An 11,127-nucleotide genomic window follows, 5' to 3' on the forward strand; every position below is an offset into this window, starting at 1 on the left:
CGCTCTCCCTGTCAGCCTCTGCTGTCTGCTGCTGTGACACGGGGTGGGGGGACAATGGGACGGGACGCTGGGCAAGTTGGACCCAGGACATGGCAATTCTTAGGTTTGGTGACAAAAGCTTAGAGAGGTTTATTGCCTCTTAGGACAATGCACTAGCAGGACTGTTTAGCCATCCGCCCAGCTCAGTGTAACTGTCTCTTGCCAACTGCAGCTGCTGCCTGCCACGTTCGGGTATCTAGGGCTCGCTCCCTGCTGATCTGGGGCTTCTCCAGCTCACGTTCTGCTGAATTTGGGCTTTCCCAGCTCACCCCCTGCTAAATCCAGCTTGCCTCTTGTTATTTCTACTTTACTAGTGAAGTCTAACTTCTTATTCCTCGGGAAGCCAGCTACTCCCAAGGTCCTTTGCAGGTGCCATAGCTTACCTCGAGCTTAGTATAACTACAGCCTGGTGTATCCAGAACCCCTACACATCTCACTGGCTTGTCCCCTCTCTCCCCCAGTTCCCTAGTAACACGGACTACTCCCTGGTTTGGATGGCAGTTAGTTGGCTGCTCCCCAACTGCATGGAGAGATGCTCCAGATAAACACACCCACATCTTTCCCTGCTCAGACACAGCTGTTTGCCTCTTCCCCAGGGCACTATATTCCATAGCAGCTTCTCTCAGCATCCAACATGTAGGTGTCCTTGGAGGAAAGGAAGTCAGGGAGGCAGGGCATGCAGAGTTAAACTTCTCTTTGGAAGGGACCAGGGGAGGAGGTGAGAAGCTGTTAGAAATGAGCATGGGGTTGGGAAGAATTCTTTTTCCCCCTCCTGCTGCTACATGTCAGAGTTTTGGTTCTTTTTAAACTTCTCTGAGGCATTGGGTGCTGGCTACAGCCCAGGGTGGAGGTTGGGACCAGGCTGTGCCAAAGTCGGAGTTTCCAGGCTAGCGGGTTTTGCCTCTCTGATGAGGGTCAGATTGATGCCAGATTTGGGGTCAGAAAGGAATTTTCCCCCATGGTCAGATTTGTACAGACTGGAGTTGGGATTGGAGGGCAGTGGAGTTTGTCTTTGCAGCCTCTACCTGGAGTCACTCAAGCATATATTAACTCCCTTTGCAGCAGCAGGAAGTTCGCAGCCGTGGCACCCCTGGGGCAGGGGTGGGGGTGATGCCTGGGGCTGTGTCGGGGGTGACTGTCGTTTTGCTCATAGGTTGGATAATAGGTTTGTCTGGGGTGGTTTGGACAGGGCTGATCCTGCCTTGGGCAGGGATTAGATTAGATATGAAGTCCAGAGGTCCCTTCCAGCCCCGCTTCTTTATGACAGGGGTAGGTCAAAAGCTTTGTATTTCTCAAGACCTCTCTTGTACTCATGGGACCCTGTGATTTGGTTCTGTAGAGTCAGTTCAAGGAGAACAGAGGTCCTGGCACACAGCAGAACTGGGCAGACTTTTGCATTCTGGGATGGTTGGGCATGATGTAGGTGCTTTTCTCTGTAACTGTGTAAGTACCTGTAGGTGCTGGCTGAGAGTCTAAGAATCATAGACTCTTAGAGCCGTGGGGCTGGCAGGGAACTGAGGAGGTCACATTTAGTCGTCCCCCCCCGTCCCCCAACACATGTAGCAGAGGGAGGCAACTAGTAAATTCCTGCAGCCTGGGAAATCCCTATAGCAGAGCACAGGCATCACTGCATCTAGATCATCCCTGTCCAGCGCCTTTCCAGCTTCTTGAACCGTCCAGTGCTGAAGAGTCCCCCCCACTGTCTCCCTGCTCTAACAGTGTAAGAGTGTTTCCTGGGATCCAGTGTAAACCGACTTCCCTGCAACTTCAAGCCAGGGGTCTGCGTCCTGCTCTCTGCATCAAGAGAGAAAAGGTGCTACAGCAGTCCTTCAGGTATTTAGAATCATAGAAAATGATGGTTGAAGGGACCTTGGGAGGTCGCATCTAGTCTGACCCCCTGCTCCAAGCAGGACTAGCCCCAACTACATCATCCCAGCCAAGGCTTTGTCTACCCAGGTCTTCAACACCTCCAAGGATGGAGACTCCACCACCCCTCTGGGGAGCCTGCTCCAGTGCTTCACTGCCCTCCTAGTGAGAGAGTTTTTTTTCCTAATATCTAACCTCAACTTTCCTTGCTTCAATGTGAGCTCATTGCTCCTTGTCCTGTCATCTGCCCTCACTGAGGACAGTCCAGCTTCATCCTCTTGGCACCCCCCCTTCAGGGAGTTGAAGGCTGCTATTCAATCCCCCCTCTGTCCTCTCTTTTCCAGACTAAATCAACCCAGTTCCCTCAGCCTCCGCTCATAAGTCACGTCCCCCAGCCCTCCACCCATTTTCATTGCCCTCTGCTGGACTTGCCAATGTGTCCGCATCCTTTCTATAGTGGGGGGCCCAGAACTGGACACAGGACTCCAGATGTGGCCTCCCCAGTGCTGAGTAGAGGGGAAGCATCACCTCCCTTGACCTGCTGGCAACACTTCTACCAACGCAGCCCAGGATGATGTTGACCTTCTCGGCAACAAGGGCACACTGCCGACTCTGTTCAGCTTCTTGTCTCCTGTCCTCCCAGGTCCTTTTCTGCAGAGCTGCTGTCCAGCCAGCCACCCCCATCCTGCACCGGTACAGGGGATTGCTCCCTCCTAAGTGCCGGACTTTGCGCTGGTCCTTGTTGAACCTCATGAGATTTCTTTTGGCCTAATTATCTTCTCAAGCTCCTTTTCTGCAAGCGGAACAGACCCAGCTCCTTCAGCTTCTCCTCATGTGGCTTGTCATCCAAGCCCTTGATCATCTTTGTTGTTGCCTCTGGAGCAGTCCAGTGCAGCTGTCATCAGAAGAATTTCTTGCAGATTTGCTGCATCCGTTTGCCATCCTTGCCAACTGTGCAGTGCAGACCTCCCCTCGGCAGCGTTGGCTGCCTTCAGGGCTCCACTTCCTTTCAGACTGCTCTTGAATTGGTCACAGGAGGAGGCAGCTCTCACCCAGCTCCTCGCAGGCACTTGGCTTTCTTGTTAGAGCCTTGGCCCTTACTGTTGCTTTAATTTCTTCCAGGAAATTGTAAATATTTACCCCTCCATAAACCCACCAACCCTGACGGCTCATCAATCCAACCGAGTCTGCAATGCCCTGGCGCTGCTGCAGTGCGTTGCCTCGCACCCAGAGACCAGGTAAGGGGCGCATGGGGTGATGGCCAAGGGTGGGTGATCAACAGCTCGATGCTGCTTTCACTCATGATGTCAGAGCACCTGTGCATGCAGCCTGGGAGAGGTTCCTGCTGTGAGAGCGAAGTGTCAGAAGACACCGTCAGGCGCTGGCAAAATCAGCCCAATGGCCTGGCTGCCTTGTCTTTCCAGCGTCCCTGAAGCAGCCTGCTGGAGTGATCAGGGAACAAGAGGTGTTTCATAGCCCCTGCCACATGGTATTCAACAGCCCCCCATGTTAGTGCCCAAGGAAAGAGCCTGGTGCTGGGTTTCTGTATCATCACAATTCCAGAGAGATCTCTGCTGGGGAAGGCTTTTGGCTGAGCCCACACAGGGTGAGCGCCATTTAGCTTCTTCTGAGCACAGTAATGGAGTAACCTTCACCCTGGCTCCCTGCAGTCTCTCTTCCTTGTTGTCCACTCTCAGGAGGGGTTGGAGCTGGTGGTGGTTTAGATGCACAGATGCTGTCGTGTTCTCTACTGGGCTTGGGACCATGCATGCAGCTAGTGGCTGGTAGTCTGTGCCATAGAGAGCATACTGTCTAGACGTGAGCAGGGACAGGCCATGGGCAGGGGGATGGCAGGTCATTGAGGGTCAAGCTTGCACAGCCAGAAGCTATAATGGCAGGTGATCGCCTGCTCTGGCCTGACACGTGGCCTGCAGCCAGTTGCTTTGCCTGCCTCCCTGTCACTGTCTCCAGTGAGGAGCGCTTGTGTCAGCATCTGTGTAGACCCAGGCAGGAGAACACATTCTGTGCCCGTGTCACATGTTCTCATCTCCCCCCAGGGCTCTCAAGGATCGTGTCCTCTCTTGCAGGTCGGCCTTCCTGGCGGCCCACATCCCCCTCTTCCTCTACCCCTTCCTGCACACCGTCAGCAAGACCCGGCCCTTCGAGTACCTGAGGCTCACCAGCCTCGGCGTCATCGGTAAGTGCCTGCTTGTTCCCTAACTGCTGTTCTGCAGCCCCTTATACCAGTGCAAACCATCCGCATCCGTGTTACTGTCCTTCCCCATGTGATATCGGTGTTACCGCTGCTGGAGGCTGTCACTTTCCACTGCACCGAGTTTGCTGGCTTCATTCCTTGTAGAGCTTGCAGCGGTGTCTCTAAATGCTATGTGCAAGGAATGAAAAGCCCCCAGGAGCCCTGCAGCCATGGCTTTTGTGGGCAGAGGGGTTTGATGCCCAAGTGCATACTCTAGCTTGCATCCCATCAGCCCATGCCAGAGAGGGTTTGCTGGGAGGTGCAGGCAGGAGAGAGGGCCACAAACCCCTTCCTCACCCAGGAGAGAAGGGTCTACCCCAACAGAGGGGCTGTGGGGGTGGGTCCTGTCAGCAGCTTCTGTTCAGTCCTCAGCCAGCCAAGACCAGTGACTGGAGGGTGCAAACCAGGGTTTCCCCCTATGCTGTCCTGGCCTGGACACATTTTCCCCCCTAGATGATGATGTCTCTGCAGAGGAGCTCTCTAGCCTGGCCTGGGGAGGGGGTGGCCTCGGGTCACTGGGTAGTACAGTACAGCACACTCCCCTCCGCTCTCATGACCGTAGCACATGCTTGGAAAGGGCTCCCAAAAGCTGTTGGCCTGTCTGAGGTGTTGGTTCTTGCTCCTGGATGGTATGGGCAACTTTCTGTAAGTGCCTGCTTGGAAATCCAGGGGTTCAGTCCCTTCAGTATTCACCTCTGGGGAAGGCTGACTGCTGATTCCACTCCCCACCATGGAGGACCCATTCAGGCCTTTGGGTGTCCTGCTGGTACTTGGAAGTGCTTCTGCATGTGAGAGCCTTGGAGCAATGCTCGGTGTGCTCTAAAAAACAGGATTGTTTCAAAAGTCCCATCCATGGTTTCCCCCCAACCTCCCCCAGGAGCCCTGGTGAAGACAGATGAGCAGGAAGTCATCAACTTCCTCCTGACGACAGAGATTATCCCGCTGTGCCTGCGCATCATGGAGTCTGGTAGCGAGCTCTCCAAAACGGTACTTGCCCCGAGCCTTGTTCTCTGGGTCTGTGTTCGGTGCTTCCTTGGCCCCCTCACCCCTCATGGCAGCAGGTAGATCATAGAATCCTAGAGAAGCGGGGCTGGCAGGGACTTCTGGAGGGAAGGTCTCGACCAACCCCTTGCCCAAGGCAGAATCAGCCCTGTCCAAATCATCCCAGACAAACCCATCATATAAACTTTTCATAAAAATACCATCAATCCTGACACAACACCGGACATCGCACCCGACCCTGCTGCAGGGAAAGCAGGGGGACAACATCCTGCTTCTATACAAGGCTGTTAATACACACTCAAGAGATCCCAGGGAGAGGGCTATGACCCCCTGCTACAGAGGAAGGCAACCCCTCCTTTCTCTCCCCACCCCCAACCCAGTCCTTACCAGCCTGATCATAGGGTAAAATTTCCAATGCTAGACTGGGTCAGACCTATGGTCCATCCAGCCTTGTGTGCCATCTCCAACGCCAGCGGGCTCGATGCTATATAGAGGATGAACACTAACCTGGATCTCTCTAGAGTGCTCTGTCCCCTATCCAGCACCCTCCCTGGCCTCCACCATCATTGGGTTGGAGGTTCCTGATGAAACATTTCCACCCAGTCTGTTCAACACCCATGAATCCTCCATGAACATATCCAGTCCCTTCCTGACTCTGCCGTCAGCCTCCACTCCCTCCTGGGGCAACAAATCCCACATTTTAGTAGTGCATTATGTCAAAAGTCCTTTTACTGGTTCATTTTAAACCCATCACCTGCTTCCTGCAGCTGGTCAGCCAAACTGAGTAGTGAGGCCTCCCCTGCTCGAGGTCTCTTGGATGGTGCCCTGGTGATTGTTAGCAAACACCTGACCAGGTTTCATCCTTTGTTCACACCCAACTCCCTCCCCTGCTGTGCCCCTGCTCACTGCCAGTTCCACATGTGGGGCAACGTCCAGCTCTTCCTCCTGGGGTTCCCGTCACAGAACAGATGGGGCTGGACGTTCTCTGTGGACGCAGCTGAGCGTGCTCCATCTCTCCTCCGTTCCAGGTTGCCACCTTTATTCTTCAGAAGATCCTCTTGGACGACACTGGGCTGGCTTACATCTGCCAGACCTATGAGCGGTTTTCTCACGTCGCCATGATATTGGTAGGACTGGCTGGTCCTTTCCCTTTGCTCACCTCTCTCTGCTCCAGCCACAGGGTGGTATGATTAGCCAAGTCCCTCCAGGGCAAGCCACCGCCATCAACTGGCTGGACGAAGTGTCAGAAGATCCATTATTTTTAGCAGGTTGCAAGCAGCCTGATTAAACATCTTGTAAGCAGCAATGCCTCTGACTAGAAAGGAAACAGGACGTTAATTGTGCTTCAGGAAATACCTGTGTTTTAAGTGTAGGTCACTTGATATCTTACAGGCTTTTAAAAGCCTTTTTGAAGGTGGGTTATGAACAGAAGCTGTTCTGGTAATGGTATGTGCCCGTTCCTTGGTGGAGCTGGTAGAGTTGCAGTGATGTGGGGGGCAACGGAAGCATTCAGTAGGTTTCTCTTCCACGTTTGGAACAAGGTGGAACGATGGGTTACACTGTTAAGTGCTTTCCCATCCATTAGTAACAGAGCAAGACCTAAACATCTTGCAGCCCATAGACATGGGTAACGTTAGAATCATAGAGAGGAGGGGCTGGATAGGACCACCGGAGGTCGCATCTAGTCCCAGGGCAGGATCAGCCCCATCCAGACCAGCCCAGACAAATCCTATGTCCAACCTGAGTAACATGACAGTCACCCTGATGCAGCCCCAGGCATCGCCCCTGCCCCCGGGAAAGCAGGAGGACCCCAGCCGCCAACATCCTGGTGTTGCAAAGATGATTAATTATATGCTTACATGCACACAAGAGCCCTAAAAGAGTGGGCCGAGATCATTGCAGTCCACCGATTGTGTGTTTTTAATATACTTTATAATACCCAGGGGAAAAACTGATCTCAGAGCTAGCCAGTATGGAATTTAAAGGTAGGGGTATAACTTTTGCGAGCCAGTGTGGTTATATGGAAAACCCAGAGAGGTGATTTTGTGTTTTCAGTAGGGCTGGAGTGCTGTGGCTGTGATGGGCCAGGAAATAAGGTTTCTTCTTGGTGTTGACGTTAACGGGACTTGACTGCATTGCTAGGAGAGAGTTTACACAAGCTTTAAGTGCATTGAAAATGGTTGTGGGGCTGGGGTACAGGACTTGTGAGAAGAGTTGGAGGGAACTGGGCTTCAGAGAAGGCTGAGGGGGATTTGGTAAGAGCCTTCAATTCCCTGCAGGGGGGTTGCAAAGAGGATGGAGCTGGGCTGTGCTCAGTGGGGGCAAATGACAGGACAAGGAGCAATGGGCTCAAGCTGCAGCAAGGGAAGTTGAGGTTGGATATTAAGAAAAACTTTCTCACAAGGAGGGTGGTGAAACACTGGAACAGGTTCCGTAGAGAGGTGGTGGAGTCTCCATCCTTGGAGGTTTTAAGACTTGGGTAGACAAAGCCTTGGCTGGGATGATGTAGTTGGGGCTGGTCCTGCTGGGAGCAGGGAGTTGGACTAGATGTGACCCCCTGAGGTCCCTTCCAGCCCCCATTTTCTATGGTTCTGAGATTGATTCTGAGAGCACAGACTGCCCTCCCCCGGGTCTAGCCTGGCATTGGTCAGCAAAACTTGCCATGTCCAAGGTGACTGCGAAGGTGGCAGGTTTAGACTCTTTGTGAGGTGCTTGGCTTTCTGCCAGTCGTTTTGATTAAATGTTAGCACTTGGCAGGGTACATGGGGTTTGAACTGGCCACTGGACGCCAAGGGGCTGTCGGCGGGAACTGGAGGTGCGTCTGGGTGTTGGTACCAGGCTGCAAGCTGCTTGGTGTTTCTGGCCTTGTACAGAATTCAGTTTCTCCCAGGAGAGAGTCACTGCTTCCCCAGGAGAAACCAGGAATGTCCTGGCATTTAGGCTTTTTCTCTCAGAGTAGCAATGCCTGCTTCAGGAGAGAAATAACCTGGGAACAACCAGGGTTAAATCCCTCCCAGGAAAAATTCTCCCAGGAGGGCAAACTGTCTGCACATGCTCTTGGATCAAGGGAAGCTGGTGGTTCTGGGTGAGACACCAGGCCCAGGTGTGTAACACAGCAGTGTGGGGAATGATTAGCCCCTGGGCTGGGAAAACCTGGGACTGTCTGTCAGAGCTGGCTGGTGCCTTTTGGGGAGATGGTTAACCAGGGGCGGATCTGGAGGTCCCCCTACCTCCCACCTTTCTGACCATGCAGCTGGAGCAACAGCCACGGATTTCAGTCTTAAAGGCAGCAAGAGTGTTTTCCCCCTCCCTTCCCCTCTGTGCTCAAAGGCACCTCCCCTCCCTCCCCTGCCTGCTGCTGGGACAGGGATGGGGAGCTCCTGTGTGCTCCAGCTGCACTGCAGAGGGGCTGCACTTGGCCCAGGACACAGCAGCTCCCCTCCCTGCCAGCCTGGGAGCAGGCACGGGGAGGGGGAATATACCCCCTGGCCACTGCCTTGCTGAGCAGCCCAGCTGGCAGTGATGGGCAGGAGGGGGTGGTGGGAAGTGAAGGGAAGGGGCTTTGCCTCTGAGCAGAGGGACGGGGCAGTGCTTGCCCTCCCTGGGACTGGTGTCCTTGTCAGTTGTCTGCCCCAGTTGTGGGGGGCAGGGGAAGGAGGCTGGGAGCTGGGCATTGCCCCTCCCTGCAAACCACACCCTGCTTTGTAACACCCTGGATCGGTTTTTGCCAATGCCCAGGGCAAAGGGGAGGAGCCGGGCAGCCCCATCCCAGCTGGCAGCTCCTGACAGTCCCTCTGCCTTCTGACCTGCAGGGCAAGATGGTGCTGCAGCTTTCCAAGGAGCCCTCGGCACGGCTGCTGAAGCACGTGGTGCGCTGCTACCTGCGTCTCTCCGACAACCCCAGGTAAACATCTTAGGAGTTTGGGGGCTGGGGCTGTCTCGATGCACTGCTGGGCAGGGGGCCGGGGCCGCATGTCTCCTTCCAAATCCACTTCCACTTTTCTGTGCCCGGGACCCCTGTGGACTCACCCAGCTCTCCCGAGGGCATCGCTGCCTGTCTCGGCTCTGCGTGGCTTGGCCCATCCCTGGAAGGAAGGTGCCAGGGCAGGATGCCAGCTCCCTCTGCTTCTGAGGTCCTGGCTCTGCTGGGTTCAGTCCCAGGCCCAGGAGCTGGGAGTTGTGTGCTTGCAGCACGTTGTCAAGGGCCTGCGAGACAGTTGCGTGTTCCAGGCAGTCTGGGCAGCGCAGCAAGCATCCCGGGAGCGGGGTTGGTCCCCCCCTTCTCGCCAGTGCGGGTTTATTTGTTGGTCCCCCTGTTTCTCGTCTCCTGGTGTAGGGCACGTGAAGCCCTCAGGCAGTGCCTTCCCGACCAGCTGAAGGACACCACCTTCGCCCAGGTCCTCAAGGACGACACCACCACCAAGCGCTGGCTGGCTCAGCTGGTCAAGAACCTGCAGGAGGGGCAGGTCACCGACCCGCGGGGCATCCCCCTGCCCCCGCAGTGACCGCCGGGCGCCCGCGAGGAAACAGCTCAGGGTTCCACACCTCCAAGAACACGTGACCTCTTGCGGGGCCGCCAGCTGCTGCCCCCCACCCCAGGGCCGCCTCAGTAGCGCTCACCCGCCCGCCTGCCTCCGGCATTCCCGACACCAGCAGGCTCTGCGACACGGGGTGAGCGAGATCCCTTCCATGCTGGGATACCCGGCGGGCTGCAGCGGCAGCCGTGGGCACAAGGCCTTCCTGCCCGGGCTGTGTCCCGCCCTTGTTGCTCGCTGTTTACAGGCCTGAGACATGAGCAAGCTCAATAAAAGCCCAGCTTGTTTTAGCCCCTCGTTGGCCTGCCCATCTGCACCAGGGCCCAGGGTCTCAGAGACAGAGGTGGAGGGGGCTCCACGCCACTGCTGGTCTGCGTGTCCTGCTTAGCTTGGCACTCATCCACTTCCAGAGCCCCAGTCTCTCTAGCTCTGGCCCTCTTCACGGCTGTGGTCCAGGTGTGGCTTGTGTAATGGCCGCAAGGTGGGAGAGCGTGGCTCCAGGTGCCACGGGGTGCTGGTCTCCCTCTGGCCGCACTCCAGCCGGTCTTTGTCACCCAGTGTCTCCATCCCACGGGGCAAACCTGCCCCTTGCCTGCTTCAGCCCAGCAGCTGCTTGCCACTGTGGGAGCTGGATGCAGGATGGGCCGGAGGCTGAGGCTGGGCCTCTGCCCCCGTGCAGTGGTTGTTGGCTGCCTGAGCTGTTTGGCCCCTCTTCAGCCCTTCCCATGGCTCTCCTGTCCCTGGGTGCCTGGCTCGGCTCCGATGTGGCTGGACCTTGGTTCCCTTCATGCTGTCTGGGCCTGACGTGGCTCAGCTGCGGCCACAGGGCTGTGATTCCACCTGGCCGTGGCCCTGGGGTCTGGGCTGTGGCAGTGATGTGGCCACAGCTCCCCAGTCTGTGACGCTGGGGTCCAGTGCTGTGCTGTTGGACTGGATCCCTTCCCCACCAGCATGCCTGGGCCCTGTGAGCTCTCATCCTTCTCCAAGGCCAAGGCCTGGAAGCTCAAGGAGGCAGCTGAGGAGTGGAGGGCAGGGGGGAAGCCACAGACTGTGACCCAGTTTCCCCTGGGGGGGCTGGCAAGACCAGTACAGCCCTGGCCCTAGGGCAGGAAGGTGGTAAGAGTCTGCTCCAGCCCCCACCCTGTACTGTACCTAAGGCTGAGGCTCTCGTGCCCCCAGGGACAACATGGGGGTGAGGGCAGGGAATGTGGCCAGTCTGAGCTGGCAGGGTGGGGGGAGCTCTGGCTATGGGGGGCACTGGGGCTCCTATAGGCTGGGGGGGCTCTGGGGCTGGGGTCCTGGGTGGGCTCAAGGTGGGGCTGTGGGGAAGGGGTTCTAGGGAGGGTCCTTGGGGAGAAATCTTGGGATACAATTGCCCAGTTCTGGCAATGGGGTGGGAGTCACAGGGGACTTGGGTGAAGCTGGGCATGG

The 11,127-nt window shown here is 56.1% G+C and overlaps 1 protein-coding gene across 1 annotated transcript in view; it reads left to right on the top strand.

Moving 5' to 3' along the window:
* Positions 1 to 9,986, top strand: part of CNOT9 (CCR4-NOT transcription complex subunit 9) — a 15,254-nt gene extending 5,268 nt beyond the window's left edge. The window contains exons 3-8 of the mRNA XM_019522821.1: positions 3,028 to 3,143; positions 3,963 to 4,102; positions 5,037 to 5,146; positions 6,190 to 6,288; positions 8,974 to 9,065; positions 9,498 to 9,986. Coding sequence (XP_019378366.1) covers positions 3,028 to 3,143; positions 3,963 to 4,102; positions 5,037 to 5,146; positions 6,190 to 6,288; positions 8,974 to 9,065; positions 9,498 to 9,666 — 726 coding nt within the window. The 3' untranslated portion in view covers positions 9,667 to 9,986. The remainder of the gene's footprint in view (positions 1 to 3,027; positions 3,144 to 3,962; positions 4,103 to 5,036; positions 5,147 to 6,189; positions 6,289 to 8,973; positions 9,066 to 9,497) is intronic.
* Positions 9,987 to 11,127: the final 1,141 nt, after the last annotated feature.

The sequence above is a fragment of the Gavialis gangeticus genome, unplaced genomic scaffold (assembly GCF_001723915.1).
Source record: "Gavialis gangeticus isolate Ggan-Ray unplaced genomic scaffold, GavGan_comp1, whole genome shotgun sequence".
NCBI lineage: Eukaryota > Metazoa > Chordata > Crocodylia > Gavialidae > Gavialis > Gavialis gangeticus.